This window comes from Seriola dumerili, unplaced genomic scaffold (assembly GCF_002260705.1).
Source record: "Seriola dumerili isolate Sdu_G_001 unplaced genomic scaffold, Sdu_1.0 BDQW01000081.1, whole genome shotgun sequence".
Lineage (NCBI taxonomy): Eukaryota > Metazoa > Chordata > Actinopteri > Carangiformes > Carangidae > Seriola > Seriola dumerili.
In genome coordinates this window covers 4,557,629-4,583,457 of record NW_019174336.1, presented here as the reverse complement: position 1 = coordinate 4,583,457, position 25,829 = coordinate 4,557,629, and the positions used below count along the sequence as shown (strand labels likewise).

The following is a 25,829-nucleotide window of genomic DNA, read 5'->3' as shown; positions in this document are numbered from 1 at the left end:
TTAAGTGAATGAAGTTCCTGTTCAAGAGCGACAAGAAATGACTGCATGGAAGTTTGCATGAAACATTTCAAACATAGCCATTACCTGTATGAAGTGGAACCACAGATTTATAAAAAGACACAATGTAAAAAAAGAGAGATTTATTTATTGAATTTCCCAAGAGTCCTGTAACACTCAGGAGACAAACTAAAAAAAAAAAGAAAAAAGAAAATCACAAACTAACAGACATTTAAAACAAACTGATCAACCAACATGATTGTCGTCACCACATCCCCAATACTCCCGTGTACAAAGACTTTAATATTCAATATAAAAACATATGCAATAAAAATGTGATTGTCTCTGTTTTGCGAGCAGCAAATAAAGACAAACATAGAAACTGTCAGGAAGGTCGGCTTTATGCTGCACTGCTCCCTCTAGATCCAAACCTGCAAAGGTCTTCACACCAACGTCCTATTCATGTTTTTAACAGTGAGGTCTGTGATATTTCCGTCTGTCCCTGCTGATGTAAACACAGATGTTTTCCAAGCACCTGCACAACCTCCTTCAACTACAGAAGTGAATTGTGTTCACCAAAGACATAAGGACACGCCTTCCTTCCACATCTTATCATTTTAAAGTCATGACTGTGAAGCAGGTCTTGTAATTATAAGATCCTCTCTCAAGACATAGATGTTGCATTAATGAGATCTTTCTGTATCTCATAATTACAGCTGAACATTTACCTTTATCATTTTGCTTTGGTGAAGGGAATACACTGCTGAACCATACTGCCAATAACAGAAAAATAAAACAGTAGGAGGGAAATGTCCAGTTGTGTAAATCTACAACTTGTATTTTGTCAGTTTTTGTCACAAAAGTGTATTTCTGCATTAATCACCATGCACCTTTTTTTAGACAGAGCGTCAGGTTGTTTTGTTGTTTTAAGAACCCTGTGTTGTCTGTGAAGAACTGTCTTTGTTCTGAAATCAGAGCTGCAAGGCACTTGAAAATATGCTGCATTCCACCACGCACACATATCACAGTGTAGTGTATGGACAAGTAGGAATGTAGAGGCATACGATCAATCAGAGAACACTTGGCAGGAGAGTGATGAAGAGGACAGCTAACACCTACACCTAAAGTGTCTGAAACACACCAGTTACCAGAGAGGTGCTATGACATTAGTGGTGCACACAAAACCACTTGCTAATAGGATGTAAAACCAAACAGTGTGGATACTGCACACAGTCTACAGTACCATAACCAATGGTCTGGGTGCAGCTAGTCTGCTCTCATGTATCACCATCACATCCTGGTAACACAGATAAATCATCTGTTCTCCACAGATACACTTAGGGAAACACTTATTCTGAGAAAAGACTTTTCTAAACATCTGGATGAAAAATGTTCTGTCTGCAAAACAAAGATGGCAGCTGGAAATGCCATTTGTTCTTTCTCCATTTGTAGTTTGTTGTTATTTTCCATAAACACAACATCATGTTTATATTTTTCTTGTTTCTGCAAAACGCCAAAGTAAATATGGCATCTCCAGCTACCTGTTGGGAAGCGGCACGGTAACCCGAGTTACAAATAAAAAAAAAATCTATTTTTATCTACACTTACTTATCTATTAATCTATATCTATTTATTTATTTATTGTGCTTTCACCTCGATGGTCACAAGTGTCTGTGTGTTCTGGAGATAGATTTTCAGAACTGCAGAAAACCTACTGATGCTAAGCTCAGTCAGTTGAATATAATGGCAGCACATGAGAGGCACAAACTGAGGCTGGGTGTCAGTGTAATGGGGTCAAATAAAGACTTGCTTGTAACAAAAACATTCTCAGACACATAAAAACATTATGTGTGTATATATATATATATATATATATATATGTATATGTATATACACACACTGAAGCATCATGTGTGAAAAGGTCCATCAGAAAAACCAGGACAGGTGTGGATATACCTTTTGTACAAATTTGTGTGAAGTAAAACACGAGTGAGACAAGTGTCTGAAATTAGTGTTGGGAAAAGTTCAGAGTTTGTATCAAGGTAAAGCTGCATAAGCTGTTACCAAGGCGACAAGGTCTGACCACTTGAACCGACGATGTGGGGGAATGGAGCGGTGTGCAGTGATGATGTCACGTCCTGGTCTCCGGCCTACAGCTCAGTGTCCTTGTATTTCTGGGGATTGTAGTATCCTCTCTTGGTCTGGTCGACCAGCTGTCTGCGGTAGTCGGCCTCTTCGCTGTCGTGACCTCTCGTCTCTGAGTACAGTGGCCTGGAGGGAGTCTGGGCCTCGGGGTTGGAGCTCGAACTGATCACACACAGGAACAAAGCAGTGATCCAGCAGTTTAACTTTTCCTTTCATAAGACTAACGGATAATTAAAAAAACATATTTTTTATCATGTTAGAGAGAGGAGTGACGCTCTCACCCTATTGGCTGAGGACGGTTCAGGTTGGGTTTTGGCAGCTTAACCGGGACGGCGTAGATGTCTGGATGCTTCTGGGCGATTTCCAACTGTGTGAGAAGAGAGAAGAGAACAAGACCCAGATACATCAGAACTGATACAAAATAAAGACAAATCCACCAGCAGACATCCGAACGCCACATCAGCCTTTCTCAAAGAGTAAAAAATATCATGTTTTAATTTTTTGTTTCTCAGACTGTCTGTGAGTGACCACAAAGCCCACTAACAAGGAGTATATATGGTTTGTTTTAAATATTAAATCAACTCATGAAAATCCAAACATTACTTAATCTGGCTGTTTGCAGTGTTGTTGGGCTTACAGCAATAATACCAACCTGTTTACAGTTTATTTTTACGATTTCCTTTCAAATGTCACGCTGATCATTTTTGACCTAACAGTGGATGAAGCTAACAGTTAGCCTGCCCTGTTAGCAGCAGCTTATCAGCTATCAGCTTATTAACTATCAAACACAGACAAAAGGACAGGATCATGAACCGGTGGCTTAAGACCAGGTCAGCTCAAAGAAAATCAAATGAAACCTTCAACAAAAAGGACACAACAGGCAAGTATTAAGTTTTACTAGTTATGTAGACACCATGACTGAGACTCCTGCTGCGTTTGATGACGTCCGGCCAGTGTTTATATGTATGTGACAATTTTGATGCTACAGAAATAGCACCTCTTATTGCCCTGCAGTGTGTGAGGTGCAGGGGTTGTGTAAAACTCTGTCCCAGCTGTCATTGTTCCACACTAGCGTGCCACAACGCTACTGAAGTACTAGTCCTATTGGTTTCTGGGATGTTTGGGGTGTCAGGTGGTCTGAGAGTTTTATTTTAGTGGTTCTCGGTATTTGGTCTGAAAAAGTTTAAGAAACACTGCTCTACACAGACCCCAAGAAGCTACACGTGATTTCACAGCTTTCTCTCTGCAGTGGGTTCAGTTACTGGCTGCTGTTATTGTTTCTCTTCTCTGTGCTGGTCGTAAACCTTTTTCTAATGTCATTTCATTCAAATGATGGGAGACGAACTCTGGAGTCCTCATTCTGTTCAAAAATATATTTGAAAGCTCAGCTGAAACTTATGTAAGAATGTGTTTTTGTACATTGTGCATGTATGAATCGTACATATGGGCATGTCAGTGTGGTTTTGAAATCTTTAAAAGGACAAGGCTTAAAAGATTATTCCTGAATGCTCATGTGATGAGTGTGAATGTACATAAATGAAAATGTAGATATTTAAATGACTTGCGACTGTCTCTACTAATCTGACGTTTGTTCTGAGTCCAGTCGACAAGAAGGATCAGGACAGAGCTACCAGTCGGTCTGAGTGACGACCTCCACCTCGTCTGCTGCTTCAGGCTGAAAACATTTAGCTGTGAGCACACACGCTGTCTGAAGCAGGTTTCACTTTCATCTGTCAACTTGTACTGAAATAATAACAGTAATAAGAACAACAACAACACTGACTCGAGCGTTCTCCGCCTCCTGCAGCTCCAGCATCCTCTGAGCTCGAGCCAGGTGGTCCATCTTCTCAAACGCTTGAATCTGGGGGAAAACAAATGAATGTTAACTCATGTTCTATTTTCCTTGATATTTTAAGAGATACCATACATCCACATGGCACAATTCACCAGGAAGTGACGGTCAAATGAAACGAGAGCGTGATAATGACATGAAGATCATAGGACACTGTTACGATGGATGATGAGTGATTATGGGATTTGAAATGAGGACTCAGAACATCCAAGATGACATGTTCAGTTACCTGGTCACCCATTTTCTATTTCATATTAGAAGCAATGAAAGACAGAAGGGAAGAAAATTAAAATAAAATGATTTAATAACTGAGTCACAGACTCTTAATGCTGCCAGAGCCAGAAAAATGTCAAAATATTGAGATTTAATGGGAGAGAAAGAAGAAAAGAATAAGTCTAACTTTGCCCAGGAAGGATTTCTTGGCCGGGTCCTCCTCCTCCTTCGCTGGGCTCGGCTCCTCTGTGGGATGGTTCAGGCGGGGGATGCTGGGCTTCAGGGCCACAGGAGGGGGAAGCGGCTTGTTTCCGCCCGCTGCGTCGCTGCTGATGGTGCTGCTGGAGTGTGAGTCATAGCTCCGTGATGAGTCAGTCCGAGTCTGAGTCCGCACCTGTCAGAGGAGAAGAGCGGTCAGGATATTGTGGTCCATCTGAAACCTTTATTTGGCCTCAGCATCATGTTCCTTCAAATTAAAACACGTCCTCAGACCAGCCAGCTGCTGCTTCAGCGTTCATACCTTAATACTCCAGTCCAGACATTCAAACTGACAACCTTACAGCCACGTCCACCACCACACAGGAAAAGTGAAGTGCAACAGGAGGTAAAAATATCCTCACCAGTCCACAGCAAGAACTTCTGCTGGAGATTTTCAGATTGTGGCAAAGACTGCATTTTTTCCAGCTCAGGTTCTACTTTTTTTTTTTTTTTAGTACCAACTAAAATTTGTCTATAGCACGCTGAAAACTGTCGAGTACAGTAAACTAGTGCTAAATACTTGCTCAGAGTTCATGATTTAAACCCCAAATTTGCCAGTTTTAGAAAATGTTATTGACACAAAGTTCTTGTATTTGTGTTCAGACAGTGTTTACCATTTGAGAACTGTAACAGATTTTTGTTAAATGAAAAATGGGGTTTTGTATATTCCTTAAAATAAGGAACTGAAAAAAGCATAATTTTGGTACAAAACCTCCAGTATTGTATCAGCAAAGTAAAGAAAAAGAACTCAACAACAGAGGGGACGTTCTCTAAAAGTTTATTTCTGCATTTCACAACTCCATACTTTGTGGAGAAAAAGTTCCCTCTCTGAATTTGACACATTTTGGTTTTATTCATCACAGACGAGTATAGATAGACTGATGTGATGAAGAGTTTTTGAGGAGGAAGGAAGGGGAGATTCTCACCTTCGGGGGTTCGGGGACAAAAGAAGGGGGAGGGCTGGGCTCTCTGTTCAGCACCTCTCTGCTCCCTGACCTCCTCATACGAGTCCGGGGTTCAGGGTGAAGCTTCTACACACACATACACACATATACACAGACACAGACACAGACACACATATACACAGACACACCCACACACACACAGACAGAGGCTGTCAGGGTCAGATTATGCACACACACAAGTTTGGAACCAACAATGAGTGAATGGTGAGAATCTCCTGCTGCGTCTACACTGTATCAACATGTATCAGTGGACAGTCCCACCTCGTCCGGCAGCACTGGCTCTGATGATCGACTGATCGCCGACACAGGCTGGGGCTCGTCCAGTGGCTCGTCCAGCTCATTGTCAGTATAAGCCCCGCCCTCATCAGCCGTGTCTTCGTAGTCGCTGGTCAGACGGCTGTCCATGCTAAGGTAGTCGGCGCTCATTGCTGACAGGTACGACATGCGGTCGTCATGGAGATCCAGGTCCTCCTCTGAACCGTCCAGCTGAGGAGGGGAAGTGACAGACAGAGAGGGAAGACTGTAAGAATCTACTCACATAAATGAACCTGACTGACCTCACAGCTACGTTCATGAAATCACTGTCTAATCTTAGAGTCTGTTAAACTTATTTGAGAATCTGTCTGTTAGGCAGCAAATGAATCTCCAAAATCCAGAACAGTGGATCAGTAGAGTGTCATTCACACAGATAATAAGACTCACCTTGCCCTCACACACCCACACAGCTCTGTCCTGCTGCTCCTGAATAGAATCTTTTACGCTGCCGTACCACGCATCATTGGCCGAGTTCAGGTCGATGGCGGCTGAACACGCAAAAACAAAACAAAACGAAACAAAAAGACAACTGAAGTTAGGTCAGGTCAACATTGTTGACTCATCAACAATATATCATTTAAGATGGATTTAAGTTTTGTTCTTCAGCTGATCAGCTGATCCAACTTCCTGTGGGGAAGTTTTTTTGTCTTTCATGTTGTCATTGTTCATTTATGCGGATAAAACCTAATTCTGTCATGTTTGTTTCAAGCATGGAGGTCTGTTTACAGTTACTAGGGAGAAAGTGGTTTCTTCTGTTTTCTTTACACCATGATTTGCTAAACCTGACATTGCTTCATATACATTTACAATCTATTTATGATGTTGTCATCATGATTGTCCAATGTAATATTACTATGTTTATCTATTCTGTACACACAACGTCCATGCATGTCTGTCAGCGCTGGAAAGGGGATCCCTCCTGAGGTTTATTCCATTTCTGCCACATTTAGGGTTTTTTTTTAGTTTTTCTTTATCCTAATTGAGGATCTAATCGCAGAGGGTGTTGTATGCTGTACAGATTGTAAATTCCCTTGAGGAAAATAACTCAAATTGACTTGACTTCCTAGTGGAAATGTACATTATGATTGTTGTTACAGCTGCAGAGTAGCAGCCTCGTTCAGAGTGAAACCTGCCTGTGAAAAGGTGAGAGCAGGTCTTCCTCAGCTTGACGGACTGCTCATACAGTTTGCGAGCGCTGCGGCTGGATCCGGGCAGGAGCCGGTTCCTCATGGTCTTGACGCCTTGCTTGCTGTCGGGGTTCAGGAAGATGACGATGGGATACCACTGGGTGTAGTTCAACGTGTCCACAGCTTTGGGAGTCACGTCCAGGAGAGCGTGGCGGTCCTGAGGAAACAGGGAGGAAGTGGTTAAATGTTGGATGGCGAACCATTACTTTCATGAGGCTACGTCTTCTTCTCCCGTACCATACCTGTTCAATGATTTGTCGAATGGTGTTAAGTCTCACCACTCCGGAGGATTTCTCACTTCCTGCGTCCTTTGGCTCCGTTTCTGAAAGAGGAAAGAAATGAGTACACGCGCAACAGTCTGTTTTTATTGGCAACAATTCAGAGACCCTTTTAAAATCCATTTAAACATTTCCAGACTCATAACGATGTTGAGCCAACATGCGATAGTTGTCACCAAGCCCCTGCTACTCACATTCATATGTTTCGGGCATGTCCGTACATACCCTAACCTTATTGGCTAGAAATTTTCAACTCAGTTTCAGATTGTATCAGGACTCAACTTGAACCAACAGTGATCACAGCATTTTTATTAGCCAATTGTCTGATTTTACTTGCCGAGGTTCATTCGCCAAATGGCATGTGGACCTTTTTTTGCACATGCTGACGGTTTGTGTTTGCTGCTATTCCAGAGTAACAGCTTTAATCAAATGTCTCCAGCCACTTTAATGTACCTCCAGTGGGTTTCTTTTTTTTCCCCTTCTATCTAGTGAATTTTGTTTTTATAAATAATGATTACTTGGTGACCAACTACGTTTTGGCTTTAGTTTAGTTTTCCTTACATCTCTTTCTATAACATTGTTCATGTCTTTGTACTTCTCTTTATAAACATGTCCTGTCACTTCTGATGTTATATTTGACACAACAATGGAACTTGTTATGCAACTTTTTGGACACATTTGTGTTGTAGAAAAAAAAAAAAAAAAAAAATGAAACATTTGCAATGAAGTGATGATGACGTCAGCACTTACTGGCGACGACAAACTCGTTAGGCATGTCATTGGCCAGTTTTTCATTTACTGCATCAGAAATGGGCCCAAATATCACCACAGGCCTCCTGAATCCAGCTGGAGAAAACATTAAGCAGAACACAGATTCAGTCACAGACGTCCCGGGAAAACACAACACAGCAACAATAACGGCAGCGTGACCAATGGATAACTTTTCTTTTGGGTACCTTCACGTAAGACCACTCTCTCGTAGGCGGGGAATCGTGTGGTGACCGGAGCAGCGCTCAGGTCCTCGCGGCTCTTGCGGAGATCTTTCTTCTTCGCTGCTCTTTGACCCCTCAGCCTCCAGAAGTCTCCTCTGTCGTTGCCCGACGCGGCCCGAGCAGCATTCTGGACGTTGGACATCTGCTCTGCTCTGTGAGACCAAATAAAAAGGAACTTCAGACACTCTCAGGCCATATTGACGCATATGTCATAATCATATCTAAATTGAAGGTGCATGGTTTGACTGTTAATGATGCAGGGCCTTGGCATTTGATTGTATTGTTGATAAGATGATAATTTGTAGCGACAAACTGCTACCAGGTAAGTGAATGAAGCATGGAGAATCTGAGCTACACTAACACTACAGGGCTGAGGAATAGATTTCACATGTAAAAGATGTTTTCATTTTTCCTCAGCCATCTCTCATTTGATTTATTAGTAAGAAAACTTCCTATTTTAACACACACAGACACGCACCTGCTCTTGTTGGGGATGATTCCTTTCTCTAGCAGCTGGTTGTCTTTGTCAGTGCGGATTGCCAGCCAGTTGCCCAGCTTGCCATCATAAAGCGTGTCCGTCACTTTGAAGATCTCTCCTCTAGAGAAAGGAAGACTCTGTGGAGCCTCCTTCTCGTACTCAAAGTGGGTCCTGATGAAGAAAGAGTCGCCTCTGCCAGACGCTAAAATGTCCTTGTACACTGAGAGAGAAAGCAAATGACAAACGTTTTTCTCATTCTGGGCCACGAGGAAAAATCTTTGTACTAAAGACCATGAAGCTAAACTAAAAACTAAAACTAAATAAAAATAACTGACTCAACTTCACAGTCTACTAAAGTGGACATAGAGCACCACATGGCAAAAAACAAGATAACACTGACATTGGTGTGTATCTGTAAATTTATCCAAAAATCTTGCATAATTCTGACAACATGACACTTTCACTGGCTTTGAATTCATATCACCTTTTTTTTTTTTTTTAAGTTAAGTCTTTACACAGGTGTTTGTTACCTTTAATGTGTAGAAGTTTTACTGTATTTGTTTTGAGCTATTTTTTAAGCATTTTGTCATTAACAGCAATAAGTATTTGTACTGGTTTTACTAGCAGCCAGTATCTATAAAGTAAAGTACCTTCAGGTTTACTCTGAGCAAGAATGGTTACATCCTCTCCCTTGGGCATCTCCAGGAGGTAGAGAACAGCATCCTCACGCACCATGCCTCTGAAGTCCATGTTGTTCACCTGAATCAGACAAAACAGACAAGAAATACCATTAGAAACAGTGCTACAGCAGAGAACAGACTATTATATGATTACATGAAATATTATCACATGACTAGAAGGTTAAATAGGATGTTTTCACATAAAGACATCAGACACCAGATCACAGGCACTACAGTCACCCATTATAAATCCTAATAAACACAACATGACAATTAATCACTTTAGAAGAAACAGCAGGTACTAATCCTGCCTTTGGTTTACATTTACAACATGGATTGTGCCTTGAATTGTTTTGTTTTTACACTATTTAAATATATTCCTCTTCATCGTACGTCTTCTGTCGCAATGTTTTGTTTATTGTAATCTTTAAGGAATAAGGATGGCAAATTTCTGTATTTTTATTATTGTCAAAATATCCAGAAAGATAATAAACAATGAATGCATCCTAATAACAAGTATTGTGCAACCTGATTTAGCTTATTCCACTGTGTCAGAGAGCTCCACTGTCCAAACCCTTTTAAAAACATCAGTGAACCACACTGTTACACTGGGCAGCATTTTTCTTCATCATGAAAAATAGGGGCACTGTGTTTATTTAGAAGCAGCTCCACAGACTAACAACGATAGCGACTTTCACAGTTTCTGGAAAGGAGTATAGAAAATCAGCAGTCTCATTCTTTAACCATCAGTACCACAGTACACACTGTTCAGAGCCCAATCTGGATCCCGATTAACACCATTCTGCATCTTATGCTATTGAATCATCTGAACATTTTATCTACAGGTTTTGAATGTGGGATAAAAGAAGCCTCACCTTCATGATCTGGTCTCCTGTGCGGAGACCCTCCTGCTCAGCCGCGCTGTCCTCCTGAACGCCGGCGATGAAGATGCCGACATCATTTCCTCCTGCCAGCCTCAGACCCACGCTGTCACCTTTCTGGAAGCGCACCTTCACTGTATTTGGGCTGAACGTGCCAGCAAAATTTCATCATGCAAAATCACAAAAAAAAGAAGGAAAGAAAAAAAAGAGATTAATATACAATTCTGGTGGATTAAGAGCCCAGAGCAAACTGAGGAATCAGTGTTGTGACAGTGTTATCCTGAATTACTTGTGAGATACTGACCCATACACTTCCTGGTCCTCTATGCTTGGCTTTACTGGCACTCTGGGAGGAGCATGAACCTTTGGGGCTGCAGTGACGGCTGGTACTACAGAACCAGAAACCAACATGTTAATGATTCAAATCAACTGGTGCATTATCAAAGCTTTATACATTCAAAGGGAGAAACATGTTCACCTGGCGGTGTTTCCGGTCGTGGATCCTCCCTCTCTGTCTGCAGAGGGGGTGTGTCTTCCACGGTTCTGTCAGGAACTCTGAATGGTGTTGGCATGGCACCCATTTTTGCCAGCCTGTTGGGCGGCTCCTCTCTGCTAAGATCATGAATACAAGAATCAGAATATGTCTAATTACCAGCTGTGACAGCGTGGCTGGTATTGTTTTCACCTTGTGTGTGTGTGTGTGTGGGCTTGTTTTTATATGCCAATGGGGACTTCAACCTGAATACACACTCATCCATGGGGACTTGAGTGCCTTAGAGGACAAAAATGAATTTGGTTTTAGAGTTAGAATTAGGTTTTTGTTGTGCTAGGGTAAAATGCATTGTGTGTGTGATGAGTGTTCCCCCAGGGGAAACGAAACAAGTTGGTTTGCATGTGTGTTTGCGTGTGTGTGTGTGTGTGTGTTTGTGTGTTGACATGTCTTTCTATGGTTGTGAGGACATTTTGGCTGGTCCTCTCAACTTCAAAGGGCTTTTTGAAAGTTAAGACTTGGTGTTAATATTCAGGTTAGACAGACAAAAGTCAGACAAGATTATGTGTGTGTGTGTCATCATGGAAAAATTTGGTCCTAGAGACACCTACTGTAGCAGGAACTACCAGAGGCACTTTGACTATTGTGACATGTGTTTATATGTGTGTTTGTCACAACCAAGATACAGTCATGAAACTTTAACGGTGTGTAGTTGACATCAAAATGAAGGCCGAGTTCAGAGATGGGTGTGGTCTGACTCATGAGTACTGAATACTCTACTATAATACTGTGTAATTATGTAGTCATGGCTGGAGTGACCCCATCACAAGATGGTCTCTAATGGGACATCCTGGAGACAGATGTCAGCATCAACGCCCATGACCACAAACCCAAGCCCCAATCAATGCAGAAAAATTCCTCCTCATATTTAGATCCAAGTTTAGAAAAAAAGCACAATTATCACCACTGGAATTCTTTTGATTTAATATGATGGATTGACTGAGCTTCATGAAGCATAAATCAACATAATCCTGCATTATCCTGATTTTTTTCTGCTGTATTTAACAACAAGCAGATAATACAATCACAGGGGATCTCTCACTGAAGCTGGGCTCCGTTCTTTTGTGGCTTTCATCACAATCTAAAGATAATGTTGAGGGTTAAGCAAAATAAATTCAACATACTATGAGTTTTAATTTATGAAATAACTTCAAAAAGGAAATTTCACACAGACACTGATTTAACCTTTTCTACATTTCTATAGCTCCTGAACACAACCATGTCCTAACTCGTGGTAAAATTTTAAGGGGACGGAAAAATTTAACGGAAACTTACCTGGGCTTCTCTCTAAGCCTCTCATTGGAGGAGTGGGAGGACAGGTCAGAGTGGTGGCCCCGCCTGTCATCCTGTGGCGAGTAGGAGCGGTAGGACTCGATCTCTGAGATATCTACAACACAACAACAAATACATTGTAACAAACAAAAGACTGAAGTGTCTGCGGGGGTCTTTTGTTTTTGTTACATCTTCTGGTTCTGGTAATAAAAACTAAACATTCGGAAGAGTAAAACACCTATATTCTGTTTGATGCACCTGCATTTTTAAATGACTTTATGTGGCTTTTACGTGATTCAAATTGGCCTCAGGTCATGAAAGCAGAAAAACACACAAAGGTCAGATCACTACTCATATCTGATGGTGCAGGTAATTATATTCACTACCGGATTCTTGATCATTTACAAGGTACACTGAAACTCAACAAGATGATTAACTGTGACATTTAGGGAAAAAAGGAAAAGTTGCATTTCTGTGCACAACAGGAGTGATAAAGCACTGCAATATCATTACAGAGATAAATTAAGTGGAAACACTTGAGGTGATTTCTGACAAGAGCTGGAAATTATCATCATTCACACAAACAGTCAGACCCAGAGATCTTCACAGAGACGGATCCTGGACGGCAGAAACCAGACGGCTGCTGCGGTGCAAACCTTAACATAATGAAATTCTGTCATATCCAATAGCAGGATTATGATGGGGGATTAGATCACCCTGCCAAAGGCGAGTGGGCACTTTCACACATGCAGACACACAAACACACATGCACATGCACACAGTGTGAGTCCAAAAACCAGACAAAGTGGGTCACAAGTCTTCCGGCTATTACCCCCTCCCTGCAAACATTTGGTCAGTGAACAATCCACTCACACCACTTATCTAGATTGGTTCCAACCAATTGCAGCACACCATGTAGTCATGTGACATTAAAAACAGGTATAAAAGAGTGAGTGATCATGGCGATGGAGGGAGAGGAAAAATGATTGTTCGGTGAATCTCTGGTTAGCTCTGTGCTTTTTCCTGCTGTATAAAATATTTGTACAAATTAATTAATGTTTAAATAAAACTAAAAACTGATGAGTGAGTAAAACCTTTATTTTTATGAAGGGAAAACAGATTTGATGGACAAATACAGCAACAACAGCAACAGCAATAACATTTCCACAGTTGATTCATATGAAGTTCATATGCAGTGGGTGTGTATATGTGGATGATGGCCACTCGCCAGGTTTGCCTTTACACTGGATAGGACCTGCTGCTTTTCATTTTCGATTGTCTCTCACCATCGAGCTCCGAGTCACTGTCGACCATCGGGGGGACTCGGATCAGCACCTGCTGTTTGTCTCTCTGCACCACCAGCTGCAGCTTCCCGCGAGACTTCTCAATCAGCTTCCCCGCATCACTGAGAGACAGATTTTCTGTCACCGTACCATTTATCTGACAGAGAGACAGAGGAGACGGTTAGATGACTATCAAAGGAACAGTACGAATCCTAAGAAGTACAAATAGTTTTGTTATAGAGAGGGATCATGACGGAGGTATATGACTAGGGTTGAGTTGATGGATGATCTCGGTGATCAACGATCATCAGAATGATCACAGAGAGCTTATGCCTGTGCTAACAACCATATGATATTATTAATATTTGTAGTATCAAATTAATATTAACTTTGGTCATTCATAGTTTGATGGCAGCATCCTCCCACATAAGAGTCTTGCAACACTGACATGCACACACACAGACACTCCAACCAGCTGACTGTCATTAATATGCTGTTTGTTGTGTGTAGGTGCGGCGCTATAATAAAACATGGAGGAGATGGATACAAAGACAGACAGAACACATGACATATGTCATGTCCTAACAGGGACATGAGGGTATTCGAGAAAGAACGAGCGTAATGAACAAAACTCAGACTCTCTTGCTTGCTCTTTTGATCACTCACTAATAGGGTAACGTAACCTCCCTCTCCCTGATCATATTGCCTATCGGTAATTTAACAGGGTCCTGATAGGACGATCCGACTATGGATAAGATTACGTGACCCTAAATATGACACTTCCATAAATCACTAAATATACCGCCAAATCTCTGATCCCTTCGCCAACCAGCCAAGCTGGAGTTTACACCCATGTCTGTCCAGACTCATACATTATATGTAGTAATGGAATCTAATAAAAAGGTATTTTATCATAAATGACGTATGAATTTCTGAGGTATTGGCAAAACACATGTTTTGTGAGGTCACAGTGACCTGCACATTTTACTACCACATCCATCCTTATATTTGTAGTGTTGCAGGGGGCTGGAGCCAATCCCAGCTGACATTGGCTGAAGGAGGGGTTAACCCAGGACAGGTCGCCAGTCACGCTCACATTCACACCTATGGGCACTTTGGAGTCGGAAATTAAGCTAACGTGCATGTCTTTGAGGAGGAAGGCGGAGTACCCAGAGAGAACCCATGTAGACAACATGCAAACTGCACACAGAATGGCCCAGGCCCGGGATCTGAACCCAGAACCTACTTGCTGTGAGGCGACCCTAACCCTTGAGTGTTTGTGACACGTAATGAAATTCCCGGGCGCGTATATCGCGTTCACCAGAAGGACGGATGGATAGTCGAATACCTGTAACCAAAGCTGTCGCCGCCGGAGGCATGCAAACATTAGTTGTAGTTTTAGTCCAGCCACAGGGGCAGGGGAGAATTCATTGAGAATTATTTTGATAATGGAACGAGTCATTTATCAGGAAGCTTTATTCTATTTTACATCAGTGTAAATTGAATATCTCTGAGCTTTGGACAATTGGTCAAACAACATAAGCTTCTTGGAAACATCCTTTTGGCCCCTGGAACCTTGTTATGGGCATGTTTCACTATTCTGCAAAGGAAACACATTGAAACTACCTTCAGTATAATGTCCCCTTCCTGCAGGTTCCCATCTCTGCTGGCAAGTCCTGTGCTGGTCATCTCCTTGATGAAGAGCTGACTGCCCAGACGAAGGCCGTACTCTGGGAAAGATGGAAAGGAAAAACAAAACAAAGCATAATTTTTGTGTAATATCAACACACAGGCTATACAACTTACATTTATTAAACCTAACTCTACTCTGATGAGTTTATGGTTAAAATGGAGTCTTACTTCCACATTCTTGATGTAGTTTTCAAAACGATTCGAACCCAGGCCGCTGTGGCAAGGACTCAACCTTGGTATGTGCGTTTAACCAGGGAGCTACTGGTGCGACCAACTCCTAACAGTTTTTGAACATATACAATCTTGGTGGCTCAAGACTTAACTCAGCATCTCTTGAAAAGAGTTACTAATTACTTTTTTGTGCTCTTGCTGGTTTCAAAATGGTCGTTGCCAGATAGGGTTGCCAAAGTACTTGAAATGATGGTTTTAGACTGATTTCTTTATGTTCTCACATGCTCTTCAACACTTTGTTTGCTCCACTTGTTAAATGCGTTTCGGTACCAAAAGTCTCATTTCAAATTTTAGCCATCACCTCCATAACATCAGCAACGAGGTTTGTTTGTTTCTCACCTTCGTTTGGCCGGTTCTTCAGCAGCAGCACATTCATTGGTTTGTCCAGCGGATCCAGGTCCCGGATGGGGCGGGGCAGAGGGATGGGCATGGCGGCAGGTGATGGTGAGCGGTCCAGGCGATCCCTGCTCCCACTCCGCTTCACCGGCTCATCATATTTCTTCGGGTCACTGGGGATGCGTTCCCGCCCTCGTTCAAAGCTGTGGTCACGCCCGTGGCCTCGTCCTGGGCTGTGGCTGTCACGCCTGTAGCGTAGGTCAGGGCTGGTGCGGTCCAGCATTCGCTCACTGCGGTAGCGTCTGTCTGGGCTGTACTCCCGATCAAGGGCTCGCTCACTGCGGTAGCGGCGATCTGGGCTGTGCTCCCGGTCTAATGCACGCTCACTGCGATACCTTCTGTCCGGGCTGTAGTCACGGTCAAGGGTGTGGTCGCTCTTGTAGCGGCGATCCGGGCTGCGCTCTCTGTCCAAAGTGCGACCTCTGCTGCCGTCTCTCCTGTACTGCCGGTCTGGGCTGAGGTCTCTCTCCATGCTCCTGCCGCGTTCCCGCTGGTCATAGTCCCTGTCATAGTCACGCTCACGTGTTTGGTAGCCAGAATCCATGTAGCCTCCGCCTCGCTCCCTTTCCAGACTATGGTCCCGCCCACCGCCACTCCGAGCACTGTACACACTGCGGCGGTCCTGCTCGTAGTTGTAGTCATCATTGTAGTCGTTGTTGAAGACTCTGTCATCAGGTGACGGGGGACGGTTCAGCAGATTGACCGGAACCTTCCTGGGTCTCTTCACTGTCTGCAGGTAAACAGAGACAAAGAATATTTTCATTAAAACAAAAAGGTCAGAGGTCACTGTGACAAACATATTCATACATCTTATTTATATGTTTTGTGTATATACTGTATTTGTAACATATTGTTATGTTTGTAGGAAGTAGTAGTAAGAAGAAAGACAATTTTCCATCCAACTGTAACAAAAATTTCAACCTAGTTTCAAAAACATTGTCAAAAGAAAATGCAAATTAATGAGTGTTTAATTGCTTCATCAGGATTAGTAGCAGGCTGTGCTATTTCTCAAGTCAGGTGCCATTAAACCCCCAAAGAAGAAGACAGCACAACGAAATTGCATGATTTATGGGACACCAGTCAAACCTCAAACAAATAATAATGATGTGAAAACATTTGTTTGTGTGAGACAGAGTCTCTGCATCACTCCACACTGATCTGATGTTTCAGTCTGCCGCCATTTTTCATCTCTTTAGTGGACGTTTAAGTCATACGCTTCATGATTTATTTGTTAAGTCTCACTTTGACACAAAATACTTTTATTCTTCCACCTCAGCCAAGAGTAAAAATTTTTTCTGTGATGATTTTATTTTTTTCAAATTCCTTGTGTTTCCACTCAGGATTTTAATGTCCAATTGAAGAATGTGCCTAAAACAAGTGAATATAAACGCAACTTCAAGATCACATGGTACGCAACTTTAATGAGCATTCCTTTATTTTTAAGTAACAAAATAAAATTAACTTTCAAACAGCAAATCAACAGCTTTACTTACAATTTTTGCCACTTTGCCACACTTCCTGAGAGTCTGGACAGCAAAGGAGTGGATGGCCCCCTCCATGGGGATGGCGTTCACCTGCACCACTCGGTCATTCTCACTAAACACAAACACACACTCATGTGACCCAAACAAGCTAGAGTCATATTTGGAATGACCGTTAAAAGACCTAAAATTAAAGACATAATTTTTATAAATGCATTTTTTTTTTTCAAATTAATCTAAAGTGACAAATGGAACAATAATGTCTGTGCCTCTGTTCAGAAAGATGCTTGGAGGCTCAATAAGGTTGCAAGAAGCCAAATAAATCTTTTGAACCATAAAATTATGCTGGACAGCTTTGAAGTTTTTATTAATTTACTAAAAATAATCTGTATTTTTTATACATTTACAGGGGCTTTACTAATAAAGTAAATAAGTAAATAAAATGCTATACTTACTGACTGATTTAATGAGTCATGGGTTTGTTTTGGACAACTTTTCTAAAGGGGTTAGTGTAACCATCATGGATTATATAATTTCATATGGCATTATATCATAAAATAGTGAGCTCTGGAGGGGAATTAAATGGTTAAATACGTCCACTTTCCACAAAAATCTACATAAACAAAGATAAATATGTAAAAACAAAAAGCATGTTAAAATTATTAAATCAACAACAGTACGTACAATAACAAGCCGTCAGCAGGCCCGCCCTGCAGGACATCAGACACCACGATGGATGTCTCGCCACTTTCATCGTTCGGGTTGTCCCGCCCCCCTGACACTGCGATACCAAAGCCCATCTTTGGATCCTGAGAGCAAAGAGAGAAAACATATAAATCATGTTGAGTCTATTTTGTGTCACAGTGTGTGTTTGTGTGTGTGTGTGTGTGTGCGTGCGTGCGTGCGTGTGAGAGAGGTCCTGTAATCCCTGTGGTGTGTGTCAGCCTGCACTGATCACTGATTGTAATTACACTGGAGTCATGTATGACTCTTCTCCATCTTCCGTAGCTTCATCTATAGTGTGTGGTTAACAACGCTGCTAATCCGTGGCTTGTTAATGTTTTCGAGTTCATGAGCGTGCGTGTCTGTGCATGGTAACAAGTACTAAACACTTTTTTCAAGGTGTCATTTTAATTTACAAATAACTTACAGGCTCCTTCTTTTAGAAATGTGTTTGGACTCCAAGTGATTCTACCTGCCACTGCTCCAGTTTGCACAGATGAGATTAGGACAGAGATTTGATGACCCTCTCTCTTTATCCCCTCCCTTCCATCTGTACTTAAAAAAAAAAAAAAAAAAAAAAAAAAAAAAAAAACACCACACAATATTCACCACTTCCCTCTGTCTCTAGCAGATGGCCACGGAGGCAGAGGGAGGGAGAAAGTGTGAGCAGAGAGACAAACGCAGGCAAAAATGAAGGAACACAGGAGAAAAGATATAAATAATATAAATATTGAAATATTTAGTGAAGAATCAAATAATTATCAAACTGAAAAAATGGAGAAATAGATTGTAACTGTCAGATGTCCCCAAAATGTCAACTTTTGAGGTTGAGTCTAGATCTTAGCTCGAGAGTACAACATGTCTGACATTATCTGATTTTTGAAAAGGTCTTATGAGCCCAAGAGGCCTGAGGATCTTCTCTACCCAGTAGGAAAACGGACACATAGTTTCTCAACAGGAAAATCACTTCAGTGGTAAGAATAGGGATTTAAATGTTAGAACAGAAACAGTCAAGCCAAGGAAGCATGCCACCACTGTGTTACATTATTGTTTCAACCAGGGCTGATGCACAGAAGATGGGATTTAATGGTGTAGAACAGGTTGTTTCTGTGTGTGTTTAAAATAAACAGTGTGTCTTTAAAGTTGGATATTAGCTGTATTTTTCTCATCAGTCAGATCAGACCTGTCAGGCATGTCTCCAGTTGCCAGGAAGTTAAAGCAGAAGATTGCTTAATGTCTTCTCCTCCAGATGTGTTCACATACTGCCTATATTACCTAATACCTACTTGACTTTGCCAAAGACAAGCATTTTCATCATATCAAGTCTTGCTTTGCCAATTAAACTATGAAATCTAAAATCTCTTCCTGTGTGTTACTGGAAAACATGGAAGGATTCATGTTTGCTTTTGCTTTTCATTCAGTATAATGTGACTGCACAGAGAAAACAAAACACATTCACAAACAAAACAAGTTCAACCGTTGATTCAACCATACACTTTGGGTGTGCTGCTATTTGAACATAGTTAAACTGATTTATATTAATTGGAGAACATATTCTGAACTCATTGATTCATTGTTATGTCTGTATTCTCTGTTCATCAACAGCTGTTAACAATATGTCTGCTTTATGTGATGTTTTATATTTGCCTGGTGTGTTTTACATGTTTTGTGTGTTATGTGCCTGTTGTATTTGCTTGTAATAATATGCTTGTAATATATTGCAATGATTTTTAAGGTTTATGTTTGTGTATGTGTATTTTTTTTGTTTGTTTTTATTTTTAAATTAACCAGAAGATATGAGGTATATTCTGGTCAAGGAGCAGATGTAATGTAATGTAATGTAATGTAATGTTATGATATGTGATGAATATTGCAATGAATGTCTGGGACTCTGCAGCAGCAGAGAGGTCATGTTTAAAGAGAATACTCAGTTGCCAAATGGCAGAAGAGAATAAAAAGTGGATGTACAGAGCAGAGTGTGACAGCTGGCTGTGGAGGGGCTGAGAGTCAGGGGTCACATGCCTGCAGCAGAGGACCTTTTGCTCTAAATCTGCTTTTCTGGCTTCAGTGAACTGCAGCACGAAACAATGAGCTTATCACAATGATTACCTAAGCTCAACTGGTTTGCTCTGCTCACATAGTCGTACACGTGTTTAACATGAACAACAGCGCAGAATCTGGTTCAATTAGCCGTGGGCTAGATGTGGTACAAATGTGACATATTAAAAATAATAAAGATGTGAATCAAGAAGCTGTAACATGGCTGGAACTACTGATTATTTCTACTATCACTTAAAACATATCACTAAGTATTGGACACTGTTAAGTACCAAAAGCTGGCACCCACTTTGCCAACATTTAAGATTTAACCCAATTCAACCCATTTTTTTGGAGACTTGGGGACAATGTCTGTAAAAATATTATCACCCTGTACAACAGTGGCTTAATTTGCACATTGAGTAAAAAGAAACATTAGCATTCATTTAGAGCACTCTGGTCTCCACTGTGTTCACCTGCTAGTTGCTAACTTTGTCTCTCTGTCATTTGCAGCTGAGTAAGTAGCACACAGTGGCTTTTTAGGGCTTTCTCGAATACTAAATCTCTTCTGTTTTAATTAGAGACCAGCAGCAGGGACGCCGGCATCATGTTGACGTTTTGACCCATGAGCACTCAGTAGTTATTACTACATTATTACATGAGTACTCAGTACTCATTGGTCATACCGCACCAATTTATGACCTGAGCCTTCATTGTGCAACTACACATCTGTAATGTTTTGTGACTGTATCTTCCACAGTTGTGATGTCATCGCAGTGACATTATTTGTCTACAGACATAAACACCTGCCAGATTACTCAAAACCATCTCTGTGGTAGTTCCTCCTACAGTAGGTGTTTTCACAACCACATTTTGCCAGGTGAAAACAATACAAGCCTGGTAATAAAGTAGTACTACCGAGTACTCATGTAATAACGTAGTGAGAACTATTTATGGGTCTAAACATCAACAGGTTGCCTGGCATCACGGTTGGTGTGATCAAATGGTAAGACGATCTCTAGGTTAATTCTTTTTTAAATATATCACCTACAGATACATCAGTATGAGCCTTAAATACATGTGTAGTACAGTAGGTGTGTAATTATACAACAAACTTACAAGATACAAGAAATATTACAGACGACATGACATTGGTGTCCTCAGTGGTATCTTTGGCCCTGGCTAAATCATGGGGTCCAGGTGGCCAAAGTTGCTCTTCAAAGTGTTTGGCAAATTTACCAATACCTGGAATAAGACTAATTTATTACAGACATTTTGATGATTGCCTAAGTTTTCTCTGGCTCTCCGTCAAATGACAGGAGAGTGCCTGTTACATGTATAGCCTGGGCGCTCTTTACTGACTAGAACATGTCAAACCAGTTAATTTAAATGCTCTACCTGCGGACCACTGGGAATAACAGCCCGGGTTTATGGCTGTAATGTAAATAATGTAAATCTGGTGTGTTTGGGTGCAGGTGGACTCACCCTCTGCAGGGTCACAGTGTACTGCTCCCACACAGTCTCCTCCATGACCGGGTTCTGTGGAGAGAAAGGAAAGATTACCATGGTAGGTTTTGTTTCACTGAACAGATTAATAATGTATTACATGATGTAACGACAAAGCCAGTTCATTAGCCTATGTTATCGTTACACAACTGGCGGCTCCCAGAAGAACAATGACAGGTCTCTGCACGGCTGTTTACAACAAGTTTGATTGAAAAACTTTTGACTCGTGTTGATTAAATATTGATTAGGACACTTGAGCATCCATGCGCTTTCTTTAAAAAGCACTTAAAAATAATTCAGGATGAAAGCGCTTCTTCTTTTGACGGTTCAATGAAACCATCAACAGGTTAAATCAACCGTAACATACACATCTGCTAAACCTCTGGTCAGTTAACAACCAATAAACTGACAACCCTGCAAGGTTTAGGACGGCAACTCACTTTTAATTTATTAATCAATTTATCTATCTCAATTATTTTTTGATTAATTGTCAAGCCTAACAAGAGAAGCCACGGGCCAAACCACTGTCTTGTAATTGGCTGCGTTGTCTGACAGTCAAACATACAATCATCTGAACCAGAGAAAAACAAACAAACCTTGGAATTGGAGAAGCTGAAAACAGTATCATCCTTTCATTTTCTGAACTCTACATAATCAAGTGATCATCAATCCTGTTTCCTGTTAAGCAACAGATCAATTAATCCAATCAACCCATTGGTCCTAATGAAGTACAAACTAACTTTTGTCACAAATATTCCATCATTTAAGACCAAGTGAAAAGCTGATTTCCAATATCCAAAAACACAGACCATACCACAGTTTCTCTATAAAATGAACCATGGGTCAGTTTTGATTTTGACAAACTTTTTACATCATTTTCTACCCTTTGAAAATATCATAATTAATTTTGATCCCAAATATTTATTTTACAACAGTTGGTGTCACCTTTCTGCGAATTCAGATCCCTAATTTCACAACAAAACTCAAAACAACTTTTCTAGACAACATCTATACAACCAGTCAGTTTGCTTAAACAAAAACACTCATATCCATCCATAACAGAACCGGTCAACTTGCCCAAATCTGAGCCATGTTAGCAGAATTGCACTTACGAGTCCCTGCAGGATGCGTATGGTCTTGACCGCGTGGGCCCATTTCCTGTGCAGGCTGAGGACAGTCTTCATTGTTGGCACTCTCCGTTGTTTCCTATCTGCTTCTCTCCCTGTTCACCGCCAGCGGTGCTGTGGCAGACTGATGTGCGCCACAGCCTCCTCCATGGCCACAGCTGCACAACCACCAGCAGCTCTCTCCCTGCATCTGCCCGCCTGCCTGCCTTTGACGTAAGAGGGATTCTGCTGGCCTACATTCAGCACAAATCCCACCGTCTGCAGTGTAAACATACAGACACACCAACTCCTGCACAGGCACGCGGTGATTAAACTCCTGAGTGTTCATCCATAAACACAACAACAAATCACACAAAACATCTTACGATTTGATTCCTGCTCAGTTAATGAGATACAACAGACAACCGTCAAAGTTTTAGACATGATTTACACATCTACAAAGACAAACCGTCCACAAATGTGGGCAAGGTGCAACTTTATGTTACTGACAGGACAATGGTTGAGATTTTAAGTTGTTAGGTTTTTCTGGTAAATCTGTGTGTCGCTGACATCTCAGGCCCAGGCTTAGTGAAATGGGGGCACGACTCAGGCTGGCAGCTAACCCATCATAACCCACTTTTTTGATCTTCTGGCCCACAAGGGAAAACCAAATGACCAGTGGCAGCAGCAGAGACACTACAGAGAGCCAAGAGGACTGTGTGAATGAAAACAGACAAAAATTACCTATAGAGTACAGAGCCGATGATTTTTGTTTTAGCTGCCATTTGAAAAAATTGTCCATATGGAATTTCATCTTAAATTGCTCTTATTAACCAAGTGGAGACAAAATCTTCTCGTCCAATAATTGTCCATTGTTGAGTAAGAAACTCTCTCTGTTCACAACAAGTGACAAATCAACTTTTGCTTCTGCTTATTCATTTTGACAACCCTTTGCACCAGACAGGCAAAAAAAAAACTCCAGCAGAGGGGAACAGCACTAAGTGTTAATAGAGGAAACATTCAACTAATGGAAGCAAGATAAATGACTTAGAAGCAGCTGATGAAAGTGCTTCTGCCAAGGCCAAACCAGTTTTAATCAGACTGCCTTCTTGTACAATGTGATATGATTGTGATGGCTGCTTGCAGGCAGGCCTGCTGGATAAGTCGTATTCTCCTGAGTGTGGGCCATTACATAACAAAACACAAGCACATTTCCACTAATGAGGAGGGAGGTTGAAATACTGGGTCATCCGCGCAGGACGTGACTTATTTAGACAAAACAAATTATTTACAGACAGAGTAGACTCCAGAAACATAGAATGTCTGGGTAGATTTTAATCAAAACTAAGTAAACTACACAAAGTTAAAAGCCTCTTTAGGTCACATTCATATTCAAACATAATACAAAATCCTAGTCATCATTTGTTTTCTTATTCTATGGTTGCAAAAGTGATTCTTAGCAGTGGACAAATAAATTTTGATAGGAATTATTACATACTGTATGTGCACTATACAAATGTATTTTCACGTATATTTAATCTTTTCCATTACATTCCTACACAATTTCTCATGACAAATGACACAATATTTTTGTATGTATATGTTTATAATATCTATGCCAAGTAACGCCTTTGTATCTCAGTGTGCAGTAGAGATGCAATTAACAACTACTTTTTTATCTGTCAATCTACTGACTATTTTTTCTAATTCATTGTTTCATCTATAAAATGTCAAAAAATGCCCATAGTGATGTCTTCACATCTGTTGTTATGCCAGACAATCAGTCCAAACTCCAAAAATATTCGGTTTACGATAATACTTAATGAAAATGGCAGCAATTCCTTAAACCTGAAAATGTTTGACATTTGTGCAGGAAAATGACTCAACTGACTGACCAAAATTGTTGTCAAATATTTTTCAGCCCATCAACTAATCAATTATTCAAGTCATTATTCAAGAAGAGCTCGTATTGTCTGAGATACTAACAGCACCGACACCAAGGGAGCTGGACATGTAATAGAGAGAAAGAAAATAAAACTGATTTTTTTTTCTGAAACTGCACAGAAAAAATGAAAAATTGTGTAGAAATTTTAGTGCACTGTATAAGGTGCTGAACTCCAATTTTTTTTTAAAAATGACACTTAAACCACCATGCAATGAATAAAACAATTACGGTACTTTAAAAATTAAAATAATAAGTACCCACAATCCTTCATTCACTAGTCTGAAGTTACTGCTGAAACCTTGTACAAGTCTGCCCCCTCCTGGCGACAGAGCTGAGTTACAGCGTGAGGCACAACAAAGATCAACACATCAACACAGCAGGAACGAAAAGCCATTATATTAGACTTGGACATGTGTAGCCTTTAGTTTGTAACACACTACGGCCGTATCGCAGTTATTAAATAACGTGGAGAATATAGAGAAGTATAGAGGATAATTAAAAAGGATGCAAAGATGTTTTGACCACTGGACAAACAGCGCACTGTTATTGAAACCAGACAAGAAACGTCGTTAAAAGTCGATACATCAGCTGGAGTAACAGCGATAAAACAACATTTTACGCAGGGTTTATTAACTTTGAACGTGTTTCTTAATGTACCGTTAGCTGACAGCTATAACAGCAGGTGCAGCAGGATGCAACAGGCTTCAAATGGGAAACTCCGGATAACTTCTTTCCCTCAAAACTATAACTTCACACACAAAACACCGTAACAGCAGTATGTCAATGCTACTATCTGTCGATTTCTGTATTTATAAGTATTGTGAAATGAACTATGTTTGTACTTACGGCGAAATACTGAGTGGCATATCTGCTCAGAGAGAGCAGCCCCCCTCCGTTTACTGGCATCACGCACTTTGAACTGTCCGGGACTGGTACTGAAGATTTAAACAAAACAGCTACTACTTAAATGTTTCCAGTCGGATGTAGACCAATTCTGAAGTAATTAAAAAATCCAGACTACAAAAGATGTGAAAGTCTCGTCTTCTTCACATTGAATGACGCACTTTTCTTGATAAAAACATGAAGAGTAGAGTTTCAGGGCAAAAATTAGCGCCGACTACTCCTTGTTTGGCTCAGATTATACCAAATGAAAGCAGGGGGGGAGGATTATAATTTAGGAATTGTGATAGATAACAGGAAAAAGAAACAACATTAAGTAAACTTAACCTCGTTTGATAAAAAAAAAAAACCGATTTATTTAGTTATCAGTTATAACGAACCACTGAAAGCATCATAAATATTTATATATATATATATACATATGTATGTATGGAGGGGGCTTACACCTCTAATACCGCCGGGATGG

The 25,829-nt window shown here is 40.9% G+C and overlaps 1 protein-coding gene across 1 annotated transcript; it reads right to left on the bottom strand.

Annotated features, from left to right (window-relative positions):
- Positions 1-16: 16 nt before the first annotated feature.
- LOC111221140 (tight junction protein ZO-2-like) lies at positions 17-25,575 on the bottom strand. Its single transcript, XM_022744478.1, has 24 exons — positions 25,310-25,575; positions 21,392-21,445; positions 17,831-17,955; positions 17,159-17,261; positions 15,609-16,395; positions 14,973-15,076; positions 13,350-13,503; positions 12,067-12,178; positions 10,720-10,850; positions 10,546-10,630; positions 10,236-10,386; positions 9,331-9,439; positions 8,681-8,900; positions 8,167-8,354; positions 7,961-8,056; positions 7,175-7,254; positions 6,879-7,089; positions 6,133-6,233; positions 5,692-5,916; positions 5,392-5,496; positions 4,395-4,601; positions 3,926-4,003; positions 2,424-2,509; positions 17-2,304 (listed from the first exon to the last, which is right to left on the bottom strand). Exons 1-24 carry the CDS (start codon positions 25,367-25,369, stop codon positions 2,148-2,150), a joined length of 3,729 nt encoding a protein of 1,242 aa, XP_022600199.1. The 5' UTR covers positions 25,370-25,575; the 3' UTR covers positions 17-2,147.
- Between the last annotated feature and the right edge of the window lie 254 nt (positions 25,576-25,829).

Bases quoted from the DNA above. Each gene is read 5' to 3' on its own strand.
- LOC111221140 (XM_022744478.1), bottom strand. From the start codon at position 25,369: ATGCCAGTAAACGGAGGGGGGCTGCTCTCTCTGAGCAGATATGCCACT. The intron at 8,057-8,166 runs GTACCCAAAAGA...TGTTTTCTCCAG, and splicing joins GAGAGTGGTCTTACGTGAAG to CTGGATTCAGGAGGCCTGTG. The intron at 5,917-6,132 runs GTGAGTCTTATT...TCCCCTCCTCAG, and splicing joins TGTGGGTGTGTGAGGGCAAG to CTGGACGGTTCAGAGGAGGA.